This window comes from Amblyomma americanum, chromosome 4 (assembly GCF_052857255.1).
Source record: "Amblyomma americanum isolate KBUSLIRL-KWMA chromosome 4, ASM5285725v1, whole genome shotgun sequence".
Taxonomy (NCBI): domain Eukaryota; kingdom Metazoa; phylum Arthropoda; class Arachnida; order Ixodida; family Ixodidae; genus Amblyomma; species Amblyomma americanum.
In genome coordinates this window covers 144,610,016-144,630,032 of record NC_135500.1, presented here as the reverse complement: position 1 = coordinate 144,630,032, position 20,017 = coordinate 144,610,016, and the positions used below count along the sequence as shown (strand labels likewise).

The 20,017-nt window shown below is 47.5% G+C and overlaps 1 protein-coding gene across 6 annotated transcripts in view; it reads left to right on the top strand.

The window, feature by feature from the left end:
• Positions 1-20,017, top strand: part of LOC144128471 (condensin-2 complex subunit H2-like) — a 74,289-nt gene that overhangs the window by 26,153 nt on the left and 28,119 nt on the right. For 5 of the 6 annotated variants that reach the window (XR_013313794.1, XR_013313793.1, XM_077661898.1 and 2 more), the window contains exons 6-9: positions 6,126-6,201; positions 9,807-9,979; positions 10,824-11,008; positions 19,059-19,237. Coding sequence is in view for 4 of the 6 variants with exons in the window: in XM_077661898.1 (XP_077518024.1) it covers positions 6,126-6,201; positions 9,807-9,979; positions 10,824-11,008; positions 19,059-19,237 (613 nt within the window). In the remaining 2 variants the exon portion in view is untranslated. Of the gene's footprint in view, positions 1-4,616; positions 4,685-6,125; positions 6,202-9,806; positions 9,980-10,823; positions 11,009-19,058; positions 19,238-20,017 lie in introns of those variants that run through there. The other variant, XM_077661899.1, reaches the window with a different exon arrangement.

The following is a 20,017-nucleotide window of genomic DNA, read 5'->3' as shown; positions in this document are numbered from 1 at the left end:
CCCGCCGTACTACATTTATGCATGGATCCGCAAATTTTTAACAGGACGACAGTTCTTTCGCTCTGACGGTTTCTTCACTTCAGACACCTATGCCCAAACCAGAGGCAAGCCACAAGGTTCTGTACTTTCGCCACTTCTATTCAATCTGCTGATGTGCGACATTCCAGTTCACCCTGAAGTTACAGTATATGTTTATGCAGATGATATAGCCTTCTTTGCTTCGGCAGCAGACATTCATGCCGTATATTGTTCTCTCCAGGATTACCTCAATGTGCTCGACGTTTGGCTGGTTACATTAAATTTGGTATTAAATGTGCACAAAAGCAGCATACTGCTTTTTAAAACCAACATACCTCTGTATATATCACTACGCTATCACTCGGACAGCATACCTCAGGCAGAATCGTTGGGGTATCTAGACGTCATTTATGATGCCAATTTGGATTGGCGGCCCCACATCAAAACTAACATGAAGAGAAGAGAGCGTGCACTAGGTAGGCTACTACGGATAAGTAATAGGAAATTTGGTATGCGCTGGGACACGCTTGTACTTCTCTGCAAAGCCTATATCAGACCCATTTTGGAATTTGGCTGCATACTTTTTTCTGGCTCCCCTAAATATAAGCTTCATCCGTTGCTGCTGCTAGAAGGGCGCACACTGCGTCTCTGCCTAGGTCTCCCTCAATCAGTCTCCACCGCAGTTCTGTACTTCGAGGCTCGTATTCCCAACCTTAACTCCCGTTTTCGCCTTTTAACTGTCAGGACATTTTTGTGGGCATTTGAGTCGGCTCCTGGTGTGGCTACTCCTATTTTCGTCTCCCACCCAGCCCTTTCTCTCACTCCTCATTGGCCAAGGTTCCGCCTATCTCAGGTTGTATTTACTCAGAATCTTTTATCCATCATTGGTGCGGATCTTAATTTTGTATGCAGAGCTGGTTGGGCAGCGTCCCCTGTGGATATTACTTTTGATTTTATTTTCCCACTTAATGCGAAGCATCTGCCAGCAAGGACATTAACTGGAATCCTCTTGGATCACCTTGCCCAGTACCCGCAACATACTGTAATTGCTACAGATGTGTCTGGGGCCGACTGGAAGGCAGGGGTTGGTATTTTCTCAGATTCTCTCTTGTGGAGCTTTTCGGTTAGAGTCTCGGATTACACAACCATATTTCTAACAGAGTTTATGACTCTCGGGCTGGCCGCTTTGGCAATTCCCACAAGTGTCCCTCGGGTGATATTCCTGTCAGATTGTCTCTCTGTTTTGCTGGCGCTGGAGTCCACACGAGACGCTTTTTTGAGACACTCACTAATCTTTTTTATTCCTGGATGGCTGAAAGAGGTGCGCTTCGTTTGGATACCAGGCCACTGCGGTATTTTACAAAATGAAGGAGCAGACTTTTTGGCAAAATCAGCTCTAAATGCACCAGTTGCCTGTAGCGTCCCTAATCTTGTTCTTTTCGGAATGACTCGATTTCAGCGTTTTCATTTTATAACCGCCGCGTGCAACAATCCCTTACTCTCTACTGTCGACTACCAACATTTCATGTACCCATGGAAGACTTGCGTGTAAAACCCGGCAGTGTGAGGTGGCGATGACACTCATGCGGTGCAGGATTCCCTGTTTAAATCTTTACTTATGTAGATGCGGGTTCAGTCCCAAAAACCTTTGTGCGGCTTGTGGTGAAGTAGAGACATTGGAGCATTTCTTACTCTCTTGCCGGAGGTTTGCACATCAGAGGAGAGCACACCTAGAAATTCCCATTACAAAGTTGGTTCTCACCTTGTCGGTTCCTCTCCTGTCTTTCGGCGCGAAGGAGGGAAGGAAAATCCCTTCCCTTACGGCGCGGTTCAGGGGCTAGATTACGTAACTGTCAGTTAGGAAAATTGTCAAAAGCTTGTCACAAAGGTGTCAATAAGCCTCGCTCCTATTGGTCGGTTGTGGCCAGCGGCCATATTGCTTTTTTGCGTCATGGGTGGCTGCTGATCACGTCACGGATGTGGCAGAAGTGATGACGTTGCACACCTAATTATGCAGGCGCTTATTTACAGTTTTTTTGTCAGTTTTGAGGCTGTCAATTTGACCGTTGAGTTTGTGACAGAAAATGGCGGCGGTGTACGTGGCCATACGACTGAGGCGGCTGCGCTGGCGCGAGCAACGGCGAAGGAGGGCGCACGAAGACGCGTTTGACTTGCCGGACGAGCTGTTTCGACACCTTTTTCGACTGGAGAAGCAGGCTGTGGAGTAACTGTGCGACGAAGTCGCCGATGAATTGCGAGGTTTGCGTGCGAGTGCGCTGTCGGTGCGGCGGCAGGTGCTGTGTGCACTGCGGTTTTGCCACGGGCGGCTTTCAGGCTGCCGTTGGTAGCGAGGCGCACGTCGGCATCGCACAACTGGCGGTGAGCAAATGCGTACAGTGGGTGTTGGAGGCAATTTTTAAAGTTAGTGCGCAGAAGGGGTGGGTTCCGTCGTCACCTCTGTGACACACAGGTATACATGTAAACAAGACACGCTTATGCTGGCAAAGCACTTTATTTTTCCCAGCAAATGGCGCTTCGTGGTCGTCTTCTGTTTTTCAAGGGGAAAGAAACAAACAACCACACATCACATACTGCAACACTTCACCTTTTGGCATTTTTGTCATCGATCGAAAGAGCCGAACAACACAGACTTCAACAAGTTGTCTTCGTCGATTTCGTACCGAGTGCTTCTTGCAAGTTCGCTGTATAGTCACGTAGCCTTCACTGCATTCGTTGAAATTTTTCTGCGCACTTAGGCAACCGCACAGTAGCTCGATTCCAGACGCCGCGCAAAAAAACAATAACACGGCGTGAAACAGCTGCTTTAGTGCAAAGCGGCCTTTTTACTGCCGTCAGCACACCCCCGCGGCACCGAAAGTTACCCACCAGTCAATTTAATAGCACAACTTCGAACACTTTTTGTTTTGCTTAATATTTTCGAACTTTAAACATGTTTTGACAAAATAAAATATTAGTTATTTTCAGCGTTGCTTATTTCTTATTTCTTTTTACAAAAAAAATTGTCTGTGGTTTAGCTCTGGTTAACCCAAGTCGAATTGCGAAAGCTTCGTTTCCTCGGCACGTCGTCTACGCAGCGTCTCATTCCGACGCTCTCGAGAATTCAAAGCGGTCTCTTCCGCAGTTGGAGAGTCGTCACTTCTAGCCGCATCTGTGTTACGACGCTTCTCGAGTCTTGCGGCGCGTTCTTCTGGCGTCTCTTGCTCGCTTCGTTCTGTCGTTGTTGCGTCTCTTTCGCGCTCCCCATAACGACTACAATATGCACGCCGTTTAGCTAAACGTTGTTCCCGCTCTTCACCCGTTTCTTCCGCACGCCGCCGCTTCTTAGCTGCAGCCCATCGTTGCAGCTTCGCCTTGTACACATCGTCCGACATACCGTGGAGGATTCGCTGGGACGACTGCGACGAGCCGAGTTGGGGGGCCGCTTTTCCACAGCTGGCATGATGCCACGTAGAGCGAGCGCCTCCCCCACGGCAGCGGCGCGTGGAGGATTCGCTGGGACGATCGCGACGAGCCGAGTTGGGGGGGGGGGGGGGGGGGCGCTTTCAGTTCAGTTCAGAAAAACTTTATTTCCGGCAGATGGTGGTCTCCCTACCCCCTCTCAGGCTCGGCCGAAGCCTAAGCCCGATTAGGAGAAGAGGCCGTCGGCTGAGGACGGTGTAGCTGATACTTCACGGCCTCTTTTCCACAGCTGGCATCACGTCACGTACCCGAGTGCCCCTCGCGGCAGCGGCGCGCAGCTGCAGCATGAAGGATTCGCTGGGACGATCGCGACGAGCCGAGTTGGGGCCCCGCTTTTCCACAGCTGGTATGACGTCACACATAGGTCACGCTAAAGGTCAATGGTGGATTCTCCGGGACGACGGCCAAGAGCGGAAACCTCGAGCAGTATTGCTTTCGCAATAAAATTAAGCAGACGGTCCCTCGAATGCTCTTGGGGCGCCGCGCTGCTCTAATTGGCTGATTCCTCGTTGCGTCACTTGGTGACGTCTCATCGTGTCGTCATTTTGACGTCACTGTCAATAACTTGTGACAGAATTTGTCACAGTTGCGTAATCTAGCCCCAGGTGTCCACAGAGATGTGCCATTTTTCGCTCACGGTCAAAGACGCAGACGACACCTGCTTTTCTGCGACGCGCTCCTGAACGCTATCGCGTTAAAAACCAGTCAAAAGACGGAACACAGCGAAGAGACGAGGGACACGCACGACGACTTTTTTTTTTTTCGTGACGAGATTTATTTTTTGCGCCACTGACATCTACGCACCTGCTCTTCACTCAAAAGAACTGCCATCGTTTCACTGAGGCGACCACCATATCTTGTCCGACCCACGAATGGTCGTCGCCTACTTGCTGCACTGCAGCTGCACTTATCTTGGGCGAGTGCAAGCCAACAGCCCGTGCTTCTGTAGGCGGGCACCTTCGCTGAGCGAATACGAAAGTATCATCACTCCGAGCTGATGCAGCAGGTGCAGGCAAATCGAACAGATCCGAGATTTAGTGCGTGGCGCGTGGCTGCTCATGCTGCAGTCGACGTCCCCCGCCTGCCCTACCAGACGCTGGCCGCACTGCACCTCTAGGCTACCGATGTTCTTCGGGGTCGAGTCGACCGCTTCTCCCCGCCTTTCGGGAGCATGCCGTCATGGCAGGTCTGGTTCCTGTTTTACACGCGTCTCGAAAGCGCTGCTGCGCCGCACCGTAGGGCCGTGGTGCGTGCCTGACCGCACGTTAGTATCGTCGCTAAAAGGCTTTGCCCTTGGATTTCTTCGTAGGCACGTCTTACGTCGCGATGTCGCATTAGTTCGAGTTACGCGTTGATCGTACCTGAATCGCGAAGGTGTAAGCCAGTGAACGTCGCTAAGCCTAATGGCGGTCACAGACTCGGGCGAGCGCTTGCCGCGGCAGGTTGAATATGCTTCCTTTCATCTGTCTCGTTATCCTCGCTTTTCGTTTTTTTTTTGTGCACTGTCATAGGATCCGCCGCTGTGCTCAGTGGTTAGCGCGCTCGGCTACTGAGCCGAAGTACGCGGGTTCAAACCTGACCGCGGCGGCTGCGTTCCGATGGAGGCGAAACGCAAAAGGCGTCCCTGTGCTGTGTGATGTCAGTACATGCTAAGATCCATAGGTGGTGGAAATTATTCTGGAGCCCTCTGCTAGGAGACTTCTTTCCCTCACGGCGCAGTTGAGGTGTCTGCCAAGTAGTGAGAGAGAGTGTGCGCCATTTCCGCGCCTTAAAAAAATACTGTCATAGGTGGGGGGGGGGGGGGGGGCGACTAAATTCCCTAGATAAGCTTCTAGGGACTTTAGTGGGGACCTCTTGGGCAGCTGGAGTCTTTCAGTATGAGATCTTGGAAGGTGTAAAAAAACCGCAATGTAAGCTCTGCTTTGTTGTTTTAGATGGTTAGAACTCATACACTCCCTGGTGCAGAAGCTAGAATGGGAGCAAGTGAACAAACAGCTGTTAAAGCGAAAGCTTTACTGGCTTTCCCTGTGGTGGTGCTATTGACATTTCTCTCTCTCTCTCTCACACCCTAGTCACTACTGTGCATGTGCCACTAGTACACTAGTAGCATGAGGCCCAGCGCTGTTTTTCCTTAAAATCCAACTTTCAATTTTCGGCCCGGGGGGGGGGGGGGGGGGGGGGGGGGTCGATATGTGAGACAGTTACTGTGCCATTTCCTTTCCTCAAAATTGGGTCAATGGAGACCTCAATCTTGCTTTCATGTACATGGGGTGGCATTGGTGTCCAACTGCAAAAGCCTGCTTTGATTGAGTTCTGTTCTGCACACTGGATAGGCAAGGGGCCCTCCCTGCATGTGTTAGCCAAGCATGTGTTAGCATAGCCGTAAAGAGCCAAACAATACATTTTTTTTTTTCTGTGAAGCAAAATTAGATTTAGTTGTCCTTGTTTTCCCTTCAACCGTTTTATGTCTTAAGGAGTTGAAATTAGTGGAGGCTCTGTCCATCCAAATACTTGGGACTTTAATGGGACCTGAATGTTGGGCTGAATTCTCGCATCTGTTGAAACAAGTGAGTCTGAGTGATTATTATTCCTTTATAACGCATTGTTGAATCTTGCTATCTTTGCAGCCTCAAAGACCATGACACGCAAAATCCTCCCAAGGAAGGGGCAGGAACTGCGGCACGGCGGCGAAAGGATGACATGGTGAGGCACCAGGCATTGTCTAGGCGCTTCCTATATTTTTCCTTTTTTTTTCCCTGGATAGCCTGCCTTATCTTTTCTTTTGAAGGTGTTTGCTGTTAAAGCAACCTTTAAAGGTAAACAGGCGGCATACCTTGCTGAAAAATGTGAAGACCCTCCTCTTCCATTGGGAGGAGGTTCTTCCTTGTTTTGGAGTGTGAGCGAGAGCGCATCCAACACTAACTAAACTCACGAGGCCCTAGTGCTCGCTCTATGATGCTGCAAGGCGAAGGCTGCTGCATGCAACGCCTGCATGAACTGAAGTCCTGGTCATGTCATGCTGATGCTGATTCTGGTCATGTCATGCGCCCTATTATCTGGGGGCGCAGTTTTACTGGTTTGTCAGGGGGAGGCAAGTGATCAGAAAAGTGGGCTGCTGCAAAAGCCACGTTCACAGATTAATTTGAGACTAAGGTACTCATGTGCGTTTTCTCTTCTTTTGCGGATACTCGAGGTGCATACCTGCCTCCACCTTGTCACATTGCAGAGTGAACATTATGACCTTGTAAGTTTAGTCAGTGTTGCCTCATCTCCCATTCTTCTCTTGCAGTTAAAGAGCAGGTTGTAAATGGATGCTAGACAAGCTCTTGCTCCCTCTACCTCTCCGTTGCAGCTCCATTTGCTGCACTTAAGGGCTGCATAGCCTGTGCGATTTGGTTTCTTGATATGTCACTCAGTAGTGACAAGTAGTGATATTTTGGAGTCAGAAAAAATTTGTGCCAGCGTAATATTTTTCGAAACAGCCGCATTTTGCATTTGTCTAGGCCATGTGATTGTCCTGTATAGCTACTAGGCATGTCGTCTGGGTTATTGTTGAAATTTAGAAGTTCTGTGTTCATTTGACACGTCTGTGTAATCCTCGTGAAACAGTTACAGCAGCGAGTTGGTGCGTGGTGAAATTTCTGACGGGAACAATGCAAAAAAAAATGTACTGTAGAGAATACTCCCTGGGGGCCGTGGGTTCGACACCCCTGGTCTAGAGCCGACCATCCTTTTGCAAGCTAGGATGCTGGCTAACCTGACAATCTTCAGTTGCTTCCTGCCTTGGCCGTCTGTTGATCTCCTGGAAAAAATCTGTATCAAAATGGATTTTTAGGCTCTAATTGCTTGTCTGGTTTGTGTAGTCCAAAATTTTTGGGTACCTTTTTCTCGTGTTGCCATGGACAGTCAGCTGGTTTCATTTATTTCAAACTCCATTTTGTTTAAGCAGGTATTTATTTCCTCGAAAGATCAAATCAATAACGAAGCTTAGGGTCCAGAGAAATATATTTATTGTACACATAGGACAATCTTAGCTGCAAATAGCTGGTGCAGCATCCAGCTACAAAGCAATGCGGCAGAATTTCACTAGTCATCACTGATTTTGCATGTGACAAAGCACGAAAGGAAGTACTGCTCAGGAATAAAGCTTACCAGAAATAACACTAGTGCCAATGCCAAACGGCATTGGGAACTACAGTGTTTACTCTAACGCATTTTTTTTAACTCAAAATGGAAGTTAAAAGTTGCCTCTCGCATTGTAATTGACTATTCATACTGAAATCAATATTACATGGAGACTGAAGCACAATACATCGTATTTACTTGCATATTGCTTGATGCACTGTGCAGGTCTGACCCAAGCTTTGGGAAACAAAAAAAATATGTTAGAATGCCACATTGGTCGACCAACAAAAGCTGTGAGCCACAAATACCAATTAACACATATCAGAGCAGCGGCTGAATAGTCAAACTTCTTTATCGGAGATTGCACACTTGTGTACCGAGAGCGGATTCAGTGCCTCATTCGGGGAAATGCGATAGAATACGCACGTCTTGAAGGCATTGTAAAGGATTTTGTTTCATTCTCTGAAAGTCCGGCAGTCTCCCTGAACATTCACTGCGCCGCCGATGCTGCATGCTAATGGCAGTCATCTGCATTGAGTTCAAAGAAGGCTTGGCGTTACTATTGCACGTGAAAGATGCTCTCACTACTTTGCTGGGTATCGCTGTCTGATGCACTTTTTGGCACCATCAAACTCTCACAATTTTCCGTTGGCTCCGCTCAAGACAACTACTTGTTTAAATGTTGCTGAGAATGGCCACTGACATTCGGCAGGTATGGCTCGCCACTCGGTTGAGTGACTGGGAAAAGTTTCATTTTGTAGCAAAAGCAACCTTTTCTACGAACTCGCAGTTTCGCGGTGCTCGCATTCCCAGCGTTGTCGCTCCGCACCACGTGACCAACCGCATGACGAACCATGTGACAGCAACTAGCCAGACAACCAGACTAACCTGGACTTGTAATCAAAATTAACCAAGGCTAGCCAAGCTATGCCTTAGATTTCGCTACATATATACTGGCATAGCCGAGCTTAGCCACTGCCAATATTTTTATGAAGAGGCGTCTGAAGCACACGGTTGACATGGTGACGTCATGGCACGACTCCGTACTTTATCAATCTTATCCTATAATCTTTTGTGGGGCTCTCTTGAAACTGAAAGGGAACTTGAAAGCCATTTGTTGAGGTACAGGGGTGGTGAAAAGTTCCCAGTTGCTCCGACCGAGCTTCGAGGGTGCGCACTGAGCGGGCATGAGATCCTCTCCCCTTCTTGCTCTCTTTGATAATGACAGCCCTTTTTGTTTTTATAGAATAATGAATCATGCCGTTCATCATTCAGAAAAGGTCATATTGACCAGGTTCTAATGTCACCTTTTTTCTCGAAAATTGAGCTTTCTTACGGCATGTGCATTACTAACGAAGTGCACAGGCTCCTCCATTCAGAAGACAACGTGCTGGGATATGCAGACAGCGCAAAAGATTGTGAGACTCACAAACAGTAGCACACATCACTTCATACTTTTGCACAAATTTTGCTTTTTCTTTTCATGAATGTGAAAGCCATATGAACGTTTTAGGATTTATTAATGACAGTATACTTTTGTTAAAATGAGAACAAATACATGGGCATTTATTGGGAGCTTTCTGGAGATTGCATGAACACAAACACTGGCTCGCATCTGCAAGGATTAGGAAATTCGGCTCATCATTGCCAACACATACGATTTGCAAAAAGATCAGTCATTCTCACGTACTAATGATAGGGGGAAATACTTGGGCATAATGCTTAAATCTGATGGCGCTTGCCTGAGCATGCTGTTCATTTGGTCACTGGAAAAAAGTTCAGCCCCTCGAAAAACATTTTACTGGCGTCATTGATAGCCGTCTCAAAATTATGGAAGAATAAGAAAGATTTCTGGCAATAAACGAAGACGCAGAAGCCTCGCATATAAATTGGTTCCCCTGGAAACTTTTTTGTTCACTCTTTACTGCTTATTGTCAAGTTACTCTGAAGTGTTTGCGTTACACTTTGTTCCTGCATCTACACCCGCCACGTTTTGTTGTTGCACGAGGACTTCAAGCTTGGAAAGCTCTTGGAGGAACTAAGTTTCCTTTTTGTATTTGTTGTGTTTTTTATATGTCGTCATTATGGCGACGCTCTGCTATACGTGGGGTTTTTGCACGCCCAGCAATGAGTTGGGGGCATGCGGTATTGACCTGTGCCTTTTTGTTCCTTTTTATGTGCAGCAATTCATGATGCATGAGGATACAGAGCTGGCAGACAGCTTGGACGACCTGCCAAGCCCGCGGCAGGCAGCCAGGAACCAGGCAGCAGCGCAGCGGAACCAGTTTCGGAGGCAGCGCCGGAGACCCTTGTCCATGGTTGTGTTTGATACTGAGAAGGAGACAAAGCTTCACGAGTGAGCAGATGCCGTGGAGTCCACTTGTAACTAAGCTGAATACTAGGACAAACTATGTCTTGTACCAAGCAGCTGTAACTGTGTGAAAGCTACTTGTGTGAAGTGTGCTGCTCTTATTTTATGTTGACTTTTAGTTCAATTGAAATTTTTGCGTTATATGCAGGAGCTTTGCAAAAATTTTATGATGCACTGGCACATCATGGGACCATGCTAAAATGTCAACTTCTGTTGGGCATGTATGATTGATTCTAACATTTTAATGCTGGCCTTCCAAAGATAGTGTAAAATGAGGTGAATTTGAATATGAGAGCTCCGTGGTGAGAGTTATGTATGATCTTGAGTTGTAGCCATTCCAGAGAACGTATTTAATTAGTTTTTGTTCAAGAAATGCAAATATATTTAGCCCTCAATTTCACATGTCTTGCCCAACTGGATTCGACCTCTGAGAATTGCACTTTGAAGATACTGGCTTTTAGCTGTGTTTGTGCAAGAAGGCTTCTTAGTTTGCAATTTCTTGTCAGTTTACCTGAACTATCTGCGTGAATACAATGCAATTTATATTGGTGGCCTTCCACATGTGCGGTTGCTGCCGTGTATATAAGCATTAGCTGCGCTTGGTTGTGTTGCCTAAATTATTGGAGTGTTATTTCTCAAGTAAGATCTGTGGTGCAGAAGACTGTGCTCTAGTCACGCGTAGCCCTTGGCTATGACTAATGTGAATATATAGAGCTTGCTTCATAATTGCAACGCACACACCCCCCTCACATTATATTCTTGCAAATGTTGTGCTTTGTGCAATCAGCACACATTTTTGGATGTTGTTGCTTGTGTCCTGCACATGCAGCCTCAAGGCTGACGTGGTCGGCTACAAGGTGGACTACCGGCTGTACTCTGGTGTGCACCTGGTGGACTGTGAGTCTCCACACGAGGGCAGTCACAGTCAGGAGTGTGGTCGCGACTCTGACGGCACATCCATATGCGCGTCACCTCTGCGCTCCTCCGTGGAATTATCTGACGACTGTGCACCTGGTATGTTGTGTGTTTTGCTTACCGTATTTACTCGATTCAAATGCCCACCTTTTTTCCGTAAAATAGTGTCTAAAAATGACGTGCACCTTAAAATCGGGTACGAAAATGGAACTAATGAAACTATGCCAGCAACAGTCTATTAGTGAGAAAGCACCCATACTCTCATCAACACTGACCAAGAATCATATCACCGTACATACGTTCACCGTATGTACATATGATCTTGTGCCGCTGCCTAGCAATCCGAGTTACTACCCGAGCTTACCCGGGTTACTCGGATAAGCTCAGGTAAGTTCGGAGGAGCAGCACGCCAGCTGTGCGAGAGATTGCTTGGTGAGAGCAACATGAGTCGCACAGTTCCTATGGGTGGCTGTGACGGAAACAGCCACCTGCCAGTGCAGTAGCGCATCTCTTAACCGCTCAGCATCACTGCGCTGCCATTTATGAACGTTAAGTAGAGAATGGACAATTCTGCATATATGGGCATTAACCCACTAAAATTATTGCACTACACCCTTAAAACGGAGCTTAAGTGCTCCCTCCAGTTGAAGAATGAACACCTGCTTTCGCATGTCCTGCTTTCGCATGTCTACTCAGTTTAACTACATTAAACCCCTGCCAATTTTTGTCACCAGCATCACAAAAATAATGTCTTGGCACTTCTTGCACATAGATGATGTCGATATTGCTTTCTGTGGTCTTGGTTGCAGAGAGACCTTGCAAGCATCTGAAGTGTCTGATCAGTAAGGCGCCGACGTGGGCTTGAGCCAACATGGAAACGTCTTGTTGCAAAGATGCGCAAAGTACACTTCGACACTGGGTTAAAAAAATACGTTGCATGTGGAGGCTTTCTAGCACACACTGGGTGCAGCTGGGCAGCCCTGCGCAGAGCATGCAACTGCCCCCAGCGCTGCTGTCCAGGGCAGAGCACAAGCGTTTTGATGCTCTGCCAAGTTAGCCGGGGCCACCACTGCCGCCGGAGCGTAGGATCTTGACATGGTGCCAAGATCTGCACTCATGACACGGACTAGGGCGCGAAGGAACAAGCTAAGAAAAGGTAAAGCTGTAACCTTTAACATGCTATTTTTTGTTTCCATTGAAATAAAATATTTTTCCGCCTATATATATATTTTAAAGGAGATGCAGGTTTAAAAAAACTGCAACAATTTTGGTGTTAAAAAGTAGCATATTCTGGTTCAGTATACTCTAAACCACCTAGCTACAAAGTTTCAAGGTCTAATTCATTGTCCAACAACTAAAAAATTGACATAATTGACAGTTTAGTTCATGGGGTTTAATGTCCCAAGGTGACTCAGGCTGTGAAAGACTCGACATAATTGATGCCCTTGAAGCGCCGAAATGGTGATCTTGGACCAAAATGCAAGAAAACTTGGCTCCCATCGCTTTCCGTGGCCGCATCCTTGATGGCCACCATATTCGTCTTGTTCAAAAGCTGGCACTTTTCCCTACATCCCCGGTACTACTCACTACTGTGAAATCCTCTGGGAACGTCCACATTCTGCTGGATTTGAGGCCTCTGCAACGATCGCTGAATGGCTGGCACGCACACTTCAAATTGTTGTAGGCGGTAGCTACATGCAGTGTCTAGGACGTCAGCTTGGGTTGGCTTGGCTGCGCTGCACGCTCGAGCGAGGATCGCGGCGGCTGGCACACGTCTCGGGCTCGTGCCAGTATTCGCCTGGCTGGAATAAACCTGTCTGGTTGGCGTCTCAACATGATGTCAGAAGTAATGCAATTCCCACAGTAAGCCCAACTGGGGCTGCGTTCTCTCACTCAGGTACCCATCTACGGTGGCACATGTCACAGCAGCGTCTACGGCCTGAACTACGCGGCCAGTACATGGCGTCCTTCGTCATTCAACTGCCCGAGGACTTCTGCTTCACGACTCCTGCTGACTGGCTGAAATGGAGAAAGCGTTTCGAGCGTTTCTACATGGCTTGTGGTCTCTGCGACAAATCAAGGTCACACCAAGTTGACATGCTCCTTTACTTGATGGCCGACCAGGCCGAGGACGTCTTCGGAACCTTCGAACTCTCCGGTGAGAACGCCCAGAACTTAGAAGCCGCCCTGAAGCAGTTTGACAGCTACTTCATACCACGGCGCAACATTATTTTTGAACGGGCACGCTTCAACACGAGGGTCCAAAACGACGGCGAATCCATGGAAGATATCGTAACTGCGCTTCACACGCTTTCCAGCCATTGTGAGTATGGCACCCTCCGAGAGGAACTGGTTCGAGACAGACTGGTCGTCTGCATTCACGACCAGGAATTGTCAGCGAGACTGCAACTTGATGCCGATCTTACTCTTCAGAAGGCGCTTGAGAGTATCAGGCAAGTTGAAAGTGTTCGTCAGCAGCAAGCGGAGCTTCACCCCGAAACGCTGACGGTCAACAAAGTTGCATCAGGCAGACAGCAAGTCAGGCACCCCACAAATGCTACTCACGTCAGCGACGGTCGAGAGCACTTCGAATCAAGGCCATATCCGCATCCAGCTGACAGCGTTCCGACATTGTGTCGTTGGTGCGGGAAATGACACCCGCGTTCACTGTACCCAGTGCAGACGCATTGTTGAAGCATTGTTGTGTCATTGTTGAAGCAGGTGGACCCGGCAGCGAAGGTGGATTTTTCGGAACCGTCTCGTCCTTCGAGTTTCCTGCAAGACCTTGGGAGAGAGTTGCAATGGACCTGTTTATAAAGCGGAAGCTTTACTGGCAGCAAACTTGCGATTTCGCCGTGGCCGCACTCCGAGGAGGCACATGACCTCACAACGTGTGCCTCGCCGCGGATATTTCTCCCTCTCTCGCTACCTAGTCATAACTGCACATGCACAGTAATGGGTTTCAAAATTCCGAAGTTTAGTGGTGTCTGGCAAACCAGGAACAAGCCTTCCGGGAGTCAGAGGAATCTTTGTCTGCAGCTACCTACCCATCAGTAGTTCAGAGGGGCTGTAGCCATTTTTCAACGGAGTTGACCTGTGGGACAAGAGGGTGAGGTAGGGGCCTTGGGTCTGCTTCATTGAAGTTTTGATGATTTTCACCGCAGCCTCAGCGAGTCCGTTGCTCTGAGGGTATTGTGGGCTTGATTTGACGTGTTTGAACCCGTATTCTTGAGTAAACTTAGTGAAGTCAGAGGACGAGAACTGTGGACCATTATCGGAGACCATCACCTCTGGATTGTGCGGCGGGCGAAAATTGATTTGCAGTGATTGATAACTGTACTAGATGATAGCGTCTTTAGACGAGTCAGTTCCGGATATCTGGAGTAATAATCAGTGACGATTAACCACCAGTGGCTATTGAAGAAAAATTGGCAGTGGCAATGCGCATGCACTGAGCCACAGGTGTTCCACCTGCTGCGCAGCACCGTGCTTACTTTCAATTTTCAGTTTTCTCTTTCTTCTTTCCCTCCCTCCTTTATCCCTTTACAGCGCGGTTCGGGTGTCCACCGAGGTATGTGAGACGGTTACTGTGCTTTGTGCGCTCGCCGCACAATCTGGCATGAGGTCACACCGCGCGGCTCGCTGCCGCTGCCGTTTGGTATGATGTCACACCACATTCCTCATCGTTGCAGTCGCCTCCTCTCGCTTTGCCAGCTGCGTCGCATGCCTGATATATGTCGGAGGATTGAAAAGGAGAGCTCGTGTGCTCCACTACCACAGTTGTGTCGTACTTAATGCGACAACAACATAGCTAGACAACCAGACTAACCTGGACTTGCAATCAAGATTAACCAAGGCTAACCATAGTACGCCTTAGCTTTCGCTATGTATATCCGGGCATAGCCGAGCTAAGCAACTGCCAATTTTTCTTCAATAGCCACTGGCGGTTAATCGTGACTGATTATTACTCCAGATATCCGGAACTGACTCGTCTAGAGAAGCTATCATCTAGTACAGTGATCAATCACTGCAAATCAATTTTCGCTCGACATGGCATTCCAGAGGTGGTGGTCTCCGATAATGGTCCGCAGTTCTCGTCCTCTGACTTCACTAAGTTTGCTCAAGAATACGGGTTCAAACACATCAAATCAAGCCCACATTACCCTTAGAGCAACAGACTTGCTGAGGCTGCGGTGAAAATCATCAAAACTTCAATGAAGAAGACCCAAGACCCGTACCTGACCCTCTTGTCCCACAGGTCAACTCCGTTGAAAAATGGCTACAGCCCCTTTGAACTATTGATGGGTAGGCGGTTGCGGACAAAGATTCCTCTGACACCCGGAAGGCTTGTTCCCGGTTTGCCAGACACCACTAAACTTCTGTACAGCAGGGAAGAAACTACGATAGACGACATGGCGTACGGTAACTTCTGACCCTTCTGGAAGGAGAGGAAGTCTGAGTTACAGACTTAAAGCAAAAAGGGAATGTGATGGCGCCCGCAAGCGAGCTTAGGTCATATATAGTTGACACTGGGAACGGCACTATATGGCAAAATCGAACCCATCTTATCCCTTTTCTCAAGCCTGCAGAAGAGGAGAGAGACAACCAAGACGTCGTATGTGAGGATTCTCTGCCTGGGACTTCAGTTTTTCCAGAAGATTCACAAACAACCTGCGCTGATGCCTCCCACTGGCACACCAGGTGTGGACGTTGCGTCATTCCTCCCAAGAGTTTGCTTTTCTGTCAGGGGAGATGTAGGTAGTAGCCACATGCAGTGGCTAGGCCGTCTGCTTGGCTTGGCTTGGCTGTGCTGCGTTCACGCGAGGCTCGCGGCGGCTGGCAAGCGTCTTGGGCTCGTGCTGGTATTCGCCTAGCTGGAATAAACCTGTCCGGTTGGCGTCTCAACACAAATGCACTTTTCTGAGCTTCTTGTTTTTTGATAACATGACGAGCCTTGCAGAAGTTTCATTATATTTTTAAGGTGAAATTTTGTTTAATATTGTACCATTGAATTCAGAAAGAACTGAACTACGGTGCTGTTATTTATTATTATTTTTTTGGTGTGTCCAACATATCAAATTTTATGAGCAATAATGTCAGCTAATTATACTTCATAATTATGATGCTTCGGCATAATGAACATTGTTGTAAAATGATGTACCTCAGTAACATAAATAGCATAGCTCTGCATGGCAGGTCTTTGGCTACAGCTCCATTTCAGTCGGTACCAAAATTATTGAGGGAAAGTATCCCGATTGCCTAATTAGGCTTCAGTTGTTTTCCCAAAATATGGGAACTATTTCAGATATACTGAAAGCTTCGTACGAAGTATTATAATTGACGACAAGAGCAACATTGAAGTGGTGCGACTCTCTCAGAAAAAACTGCACTCTCAGAAAAAACTGCAAGTTCGCTTTTGTACACATACGGGTGCATAGCGTGTCAAACGGTTAAAGTAAGGTGAGCTTGTGTATCGAGGTAAGTGGCGGTGGGGGTGGTCTCGCATGCATATTTCTTTATTGAAGTATGACAACGTGTAGTGCATTACAATTACACTTATTGCATCTTTTCTTTTTTTTCTGGTTTTAAAAAAGGGTGCACATTACATTAGAGTTTGCATTAGAATCGAGTAATAATGTTATTTAATGCCATCAACTCAGTGACATCGAGGCAAAGGTGGGGGGATGCATGTTTGGTTGTTGCCACTTGAGGGAGAAGTCTTGAAAACAAAGGAACTCTATGGGTTTCTATTACTTTGTTGGTTGTGTAATGTTGGGGAGCATGTGTGCGATAGAGTTGTACTTGATAGTCTGAACATCTATTTCCAAGAAACCATAGCCTTTCCCCGTAGCATGTGGGAACTGGTTCAGATATACTGAAAGTTTCGTACGAAGTGCTATAATTTATGACAGCAATAACATTGAAGTGGTGTGACCTAACAAGTGCTCTAAGGATTGCAGAAATAATTTCTATCTCGAAAGCTCCCATTATGCTTGAAAATTGTGAAAAAAAAAAAAAAAGATGCTACCACTGGTGGCACAATATTCCTGCGCAAAAATGGCAGATGACTCGCTACCCCGGTGGTCAAGGTTTAATAGCCACTGCTGCGTCATGGGTCCAGCACCTTTTTTGTGTGAGGGAGTCGTGCTTTTCTATGCTTGTTTTATGCTTGCCTTTATTCCCCTGTCTGCCTTCATGGCTTCGACTGCATCACTTGGCTGTTTCCAGTCATTAGCAAATGACGAGTGTATTAACGAAACTCTTAGGCGATCCTTATTGGATCGTTTGAATGCATTAGCTTCTGTTGCTGCTCATTCTGTTGTAGCTAATGCCCACACATGTGTGAATGGTCATTCTCTGCCTTACATTCATAGATTGCCAGGAGTCCTCATTCCACTCCCGGCACAGTAGTGCAGCAGTCAAGTGATGTGCCGCTGCCCTAGCGGGGTGCTGTTTCAAACACGGCCCCCTGTGGGGCTTCTGTGAGCTAGGCTGTTCTTCCCAAGCAGCCTCTAGTGACCAGTCATTCGTTTGACACTTGCAATGGTGGGCAGTTTTCTCACAATCCAGTGGGCAAGCTGTGATGTCACAATGTTCACACTGCATCTTGCATGATGCGTGATGGCGATCGCCATTTTCGCTTGGCAGGCCTTTCTATTGCTAATTGCATTAGTTCAATGTTTGGGAAGGAAGGCAAAAAAAAAAAAAGATGCATTATGATGATGTGCAATTGTGCTGTTCTTTGACCCTCGATCTTGCTGATGGCACCATTAGTATACTGCTGAAGGAGAGGCGTGGTGCCAGTTTTGGTGAAGAGTGCTTCAGGGCACCTTAAAGTTAAGTCAGCAACCTTTTTCTGTATTGAATAATCTCTCTTCCACTGTTAATGAAGTAGTGTTGAAATCTCGGTCAGTTGGTACATTTTCAGGAGTAAAACCAGTCAAAAGTCGTCGTGTGTGTGCCTCGTCTCTTCGCTGTGTCCCGTCTTTTGACTGGTTTTACTCCTGTTAATGAAGGTCATTCCAGTAGTGGTCCTCTCCATGCTTTTCATGCATCTTTTTAAACTGCAAATGCGAATGGGTACTTCACATTCTGCGGAACTAAAGCTCTTGCCGCTTGTGCTGTTGGTGGGATGACTGCTTTTTAAAAATTTCTTTTGATCCTGGTCAGCATTTGGAACCTCATGTCGCTTACACTCCACTGCCTCTTCTAGCTTTGTAGCAAACGAGTCTTTGGTTTGTGGGGTTGGTTACGAACCCGTGCCGAAGTGTTAATTGAGTGGCACTTTGCCCACATATCGTGGGTTCGGGCCAGAGCAAGCTGAGGGCATAGCCAGCGTTCGCCGTGCATCTGCACTTTCGCTCCGATGGAAGGAAGGCGCAGTTATTTGAGAGCACAAGTGTTTATTAAACAGGAAGCTGCATTACATAACACTGCACTGATCTCCAGACCTCAGTACAGCCCATAGCCCAGCCACAGCACCCGAAAGCGGGCCCGCGGAGCCGCGTGCGCAAAGCAAAGACAAAAGACTACATACACGCGTGACGGCACAGCCAAGGGCGATAGCATGCCGCACGGCTAAACAATGGGTTAGATCGCGCGCGACACAACATGAGGGAGGATGGGGAATGCGCGGAGCACATCTTGACGATGCAGGTTGAAGCGGGAAGAACGGAAAGGAGGGTGATTTACAGCGGTTCTTCAACAGAGCTTCCTTTGGAAAGGAGGACAAGCAGCGCGGCCGCCTGCATTCCGCTCGCGGGCACCCCACGGGGGGTCTTCAACGAGCAAACGACAGCAGTGGGCGCGCACTCCGATCGCTCAAGAAGCCCAATCCCCACAGGTTTCATGTCACATTTAGTCTGATGTAAGAAATTTCAACGCAGTGGTTGGGACCGAGAGCCTTTTGTCATATACCTGTGAGCGATGTGGCTTATGAAGTCTGTGGCCTTGACTGGTTGCATGAAGGATATGGCTGGTGGTGGAATTCTCTCTGCCACAGGTATGCGAATGAGCCCGGTAAAGCGTTACATTGTTCTATACTGTAACATTGTTAGGGAAGAATGCTTATTCAGAAGAAAAATAAAGTAGTAATGGGGGTCGTTTTCAGCTCAGTGCCTTGAATTTCCCCTTTCATCACATTGTGCAGGGTCTCCGCTGCCAGAACCCGAGTGCCCCGATATGATTCCCTTCTCTGGGGAGATCGGAGCCTTTGAGGAGTGCCCGGCCAAACCAGACGTGGAAGAGAGCACCCCTGTCGTGCCTGTTCCAAAAGGACGGCAATCAACCCTTGCCAATCGCGTAAAGGAGGAGCGCATCAATAATGAGGTGATTACCACATGCATAGCTGTGTTGGCATTACTTCAAATCTTAGAAGAAACGAGGTGAAAAGATAACTTGAAATAACTTTTTTGTTTGCTGTAGAGTTTGCTTCAAACTACTGTTAGTTATTCCCGGAACTTCTTAAAATTTCTAGAACAAGAGGAACCAGCAGGAAACAGAGAGGTTTTTGAATATGGCAGATGGAACTTTGTGAGTGAGTGAGGCATCATAGGGTTTCTCTTAATGTGCGAAACCTGTTGAGAGTGGCTTTAGGCTTGACGAATTATGTGTGTTTTGGGAGCAAGTTTACACGAAGTGAACTTAGCAGTTAAAATAGTAGAGATGTGCGAGTATTACAAATTTCATACAGTTGCCCATCAAGCAAATTCTTGTCACTTGGGTTCATCGTACAAAGTTTGGACTTGGTTGAGAAACTGTCGCGCACCTCTCAGAGACATGTAAAGCCTTGGTTAAGTGTCTTTAGGCCATAGAGTCAGCTTTTGAGTTGCATAGTGGAGCATCTTGTGCATCCATAGCGGCAACAAGGTCGTGTGAGGTGAGGAGCTGAGTCCATCTCACGCTCTAGAGTTTTGACGAGCGTTAGGGGTGCCATAAATGTCGCACTACAAGGCTTGAAAGCAGAATCAATTGCCTGAAGACTTTTACCAAGGTTGTAAACATACACAACTGACGTTTCCAACTAGTGTACAGATATTTGATTTTTCAAACGAATTTAGACTGGGCAGGCATAGCTGCCACGACCAGCCAACACCAGTATCCAAGGTT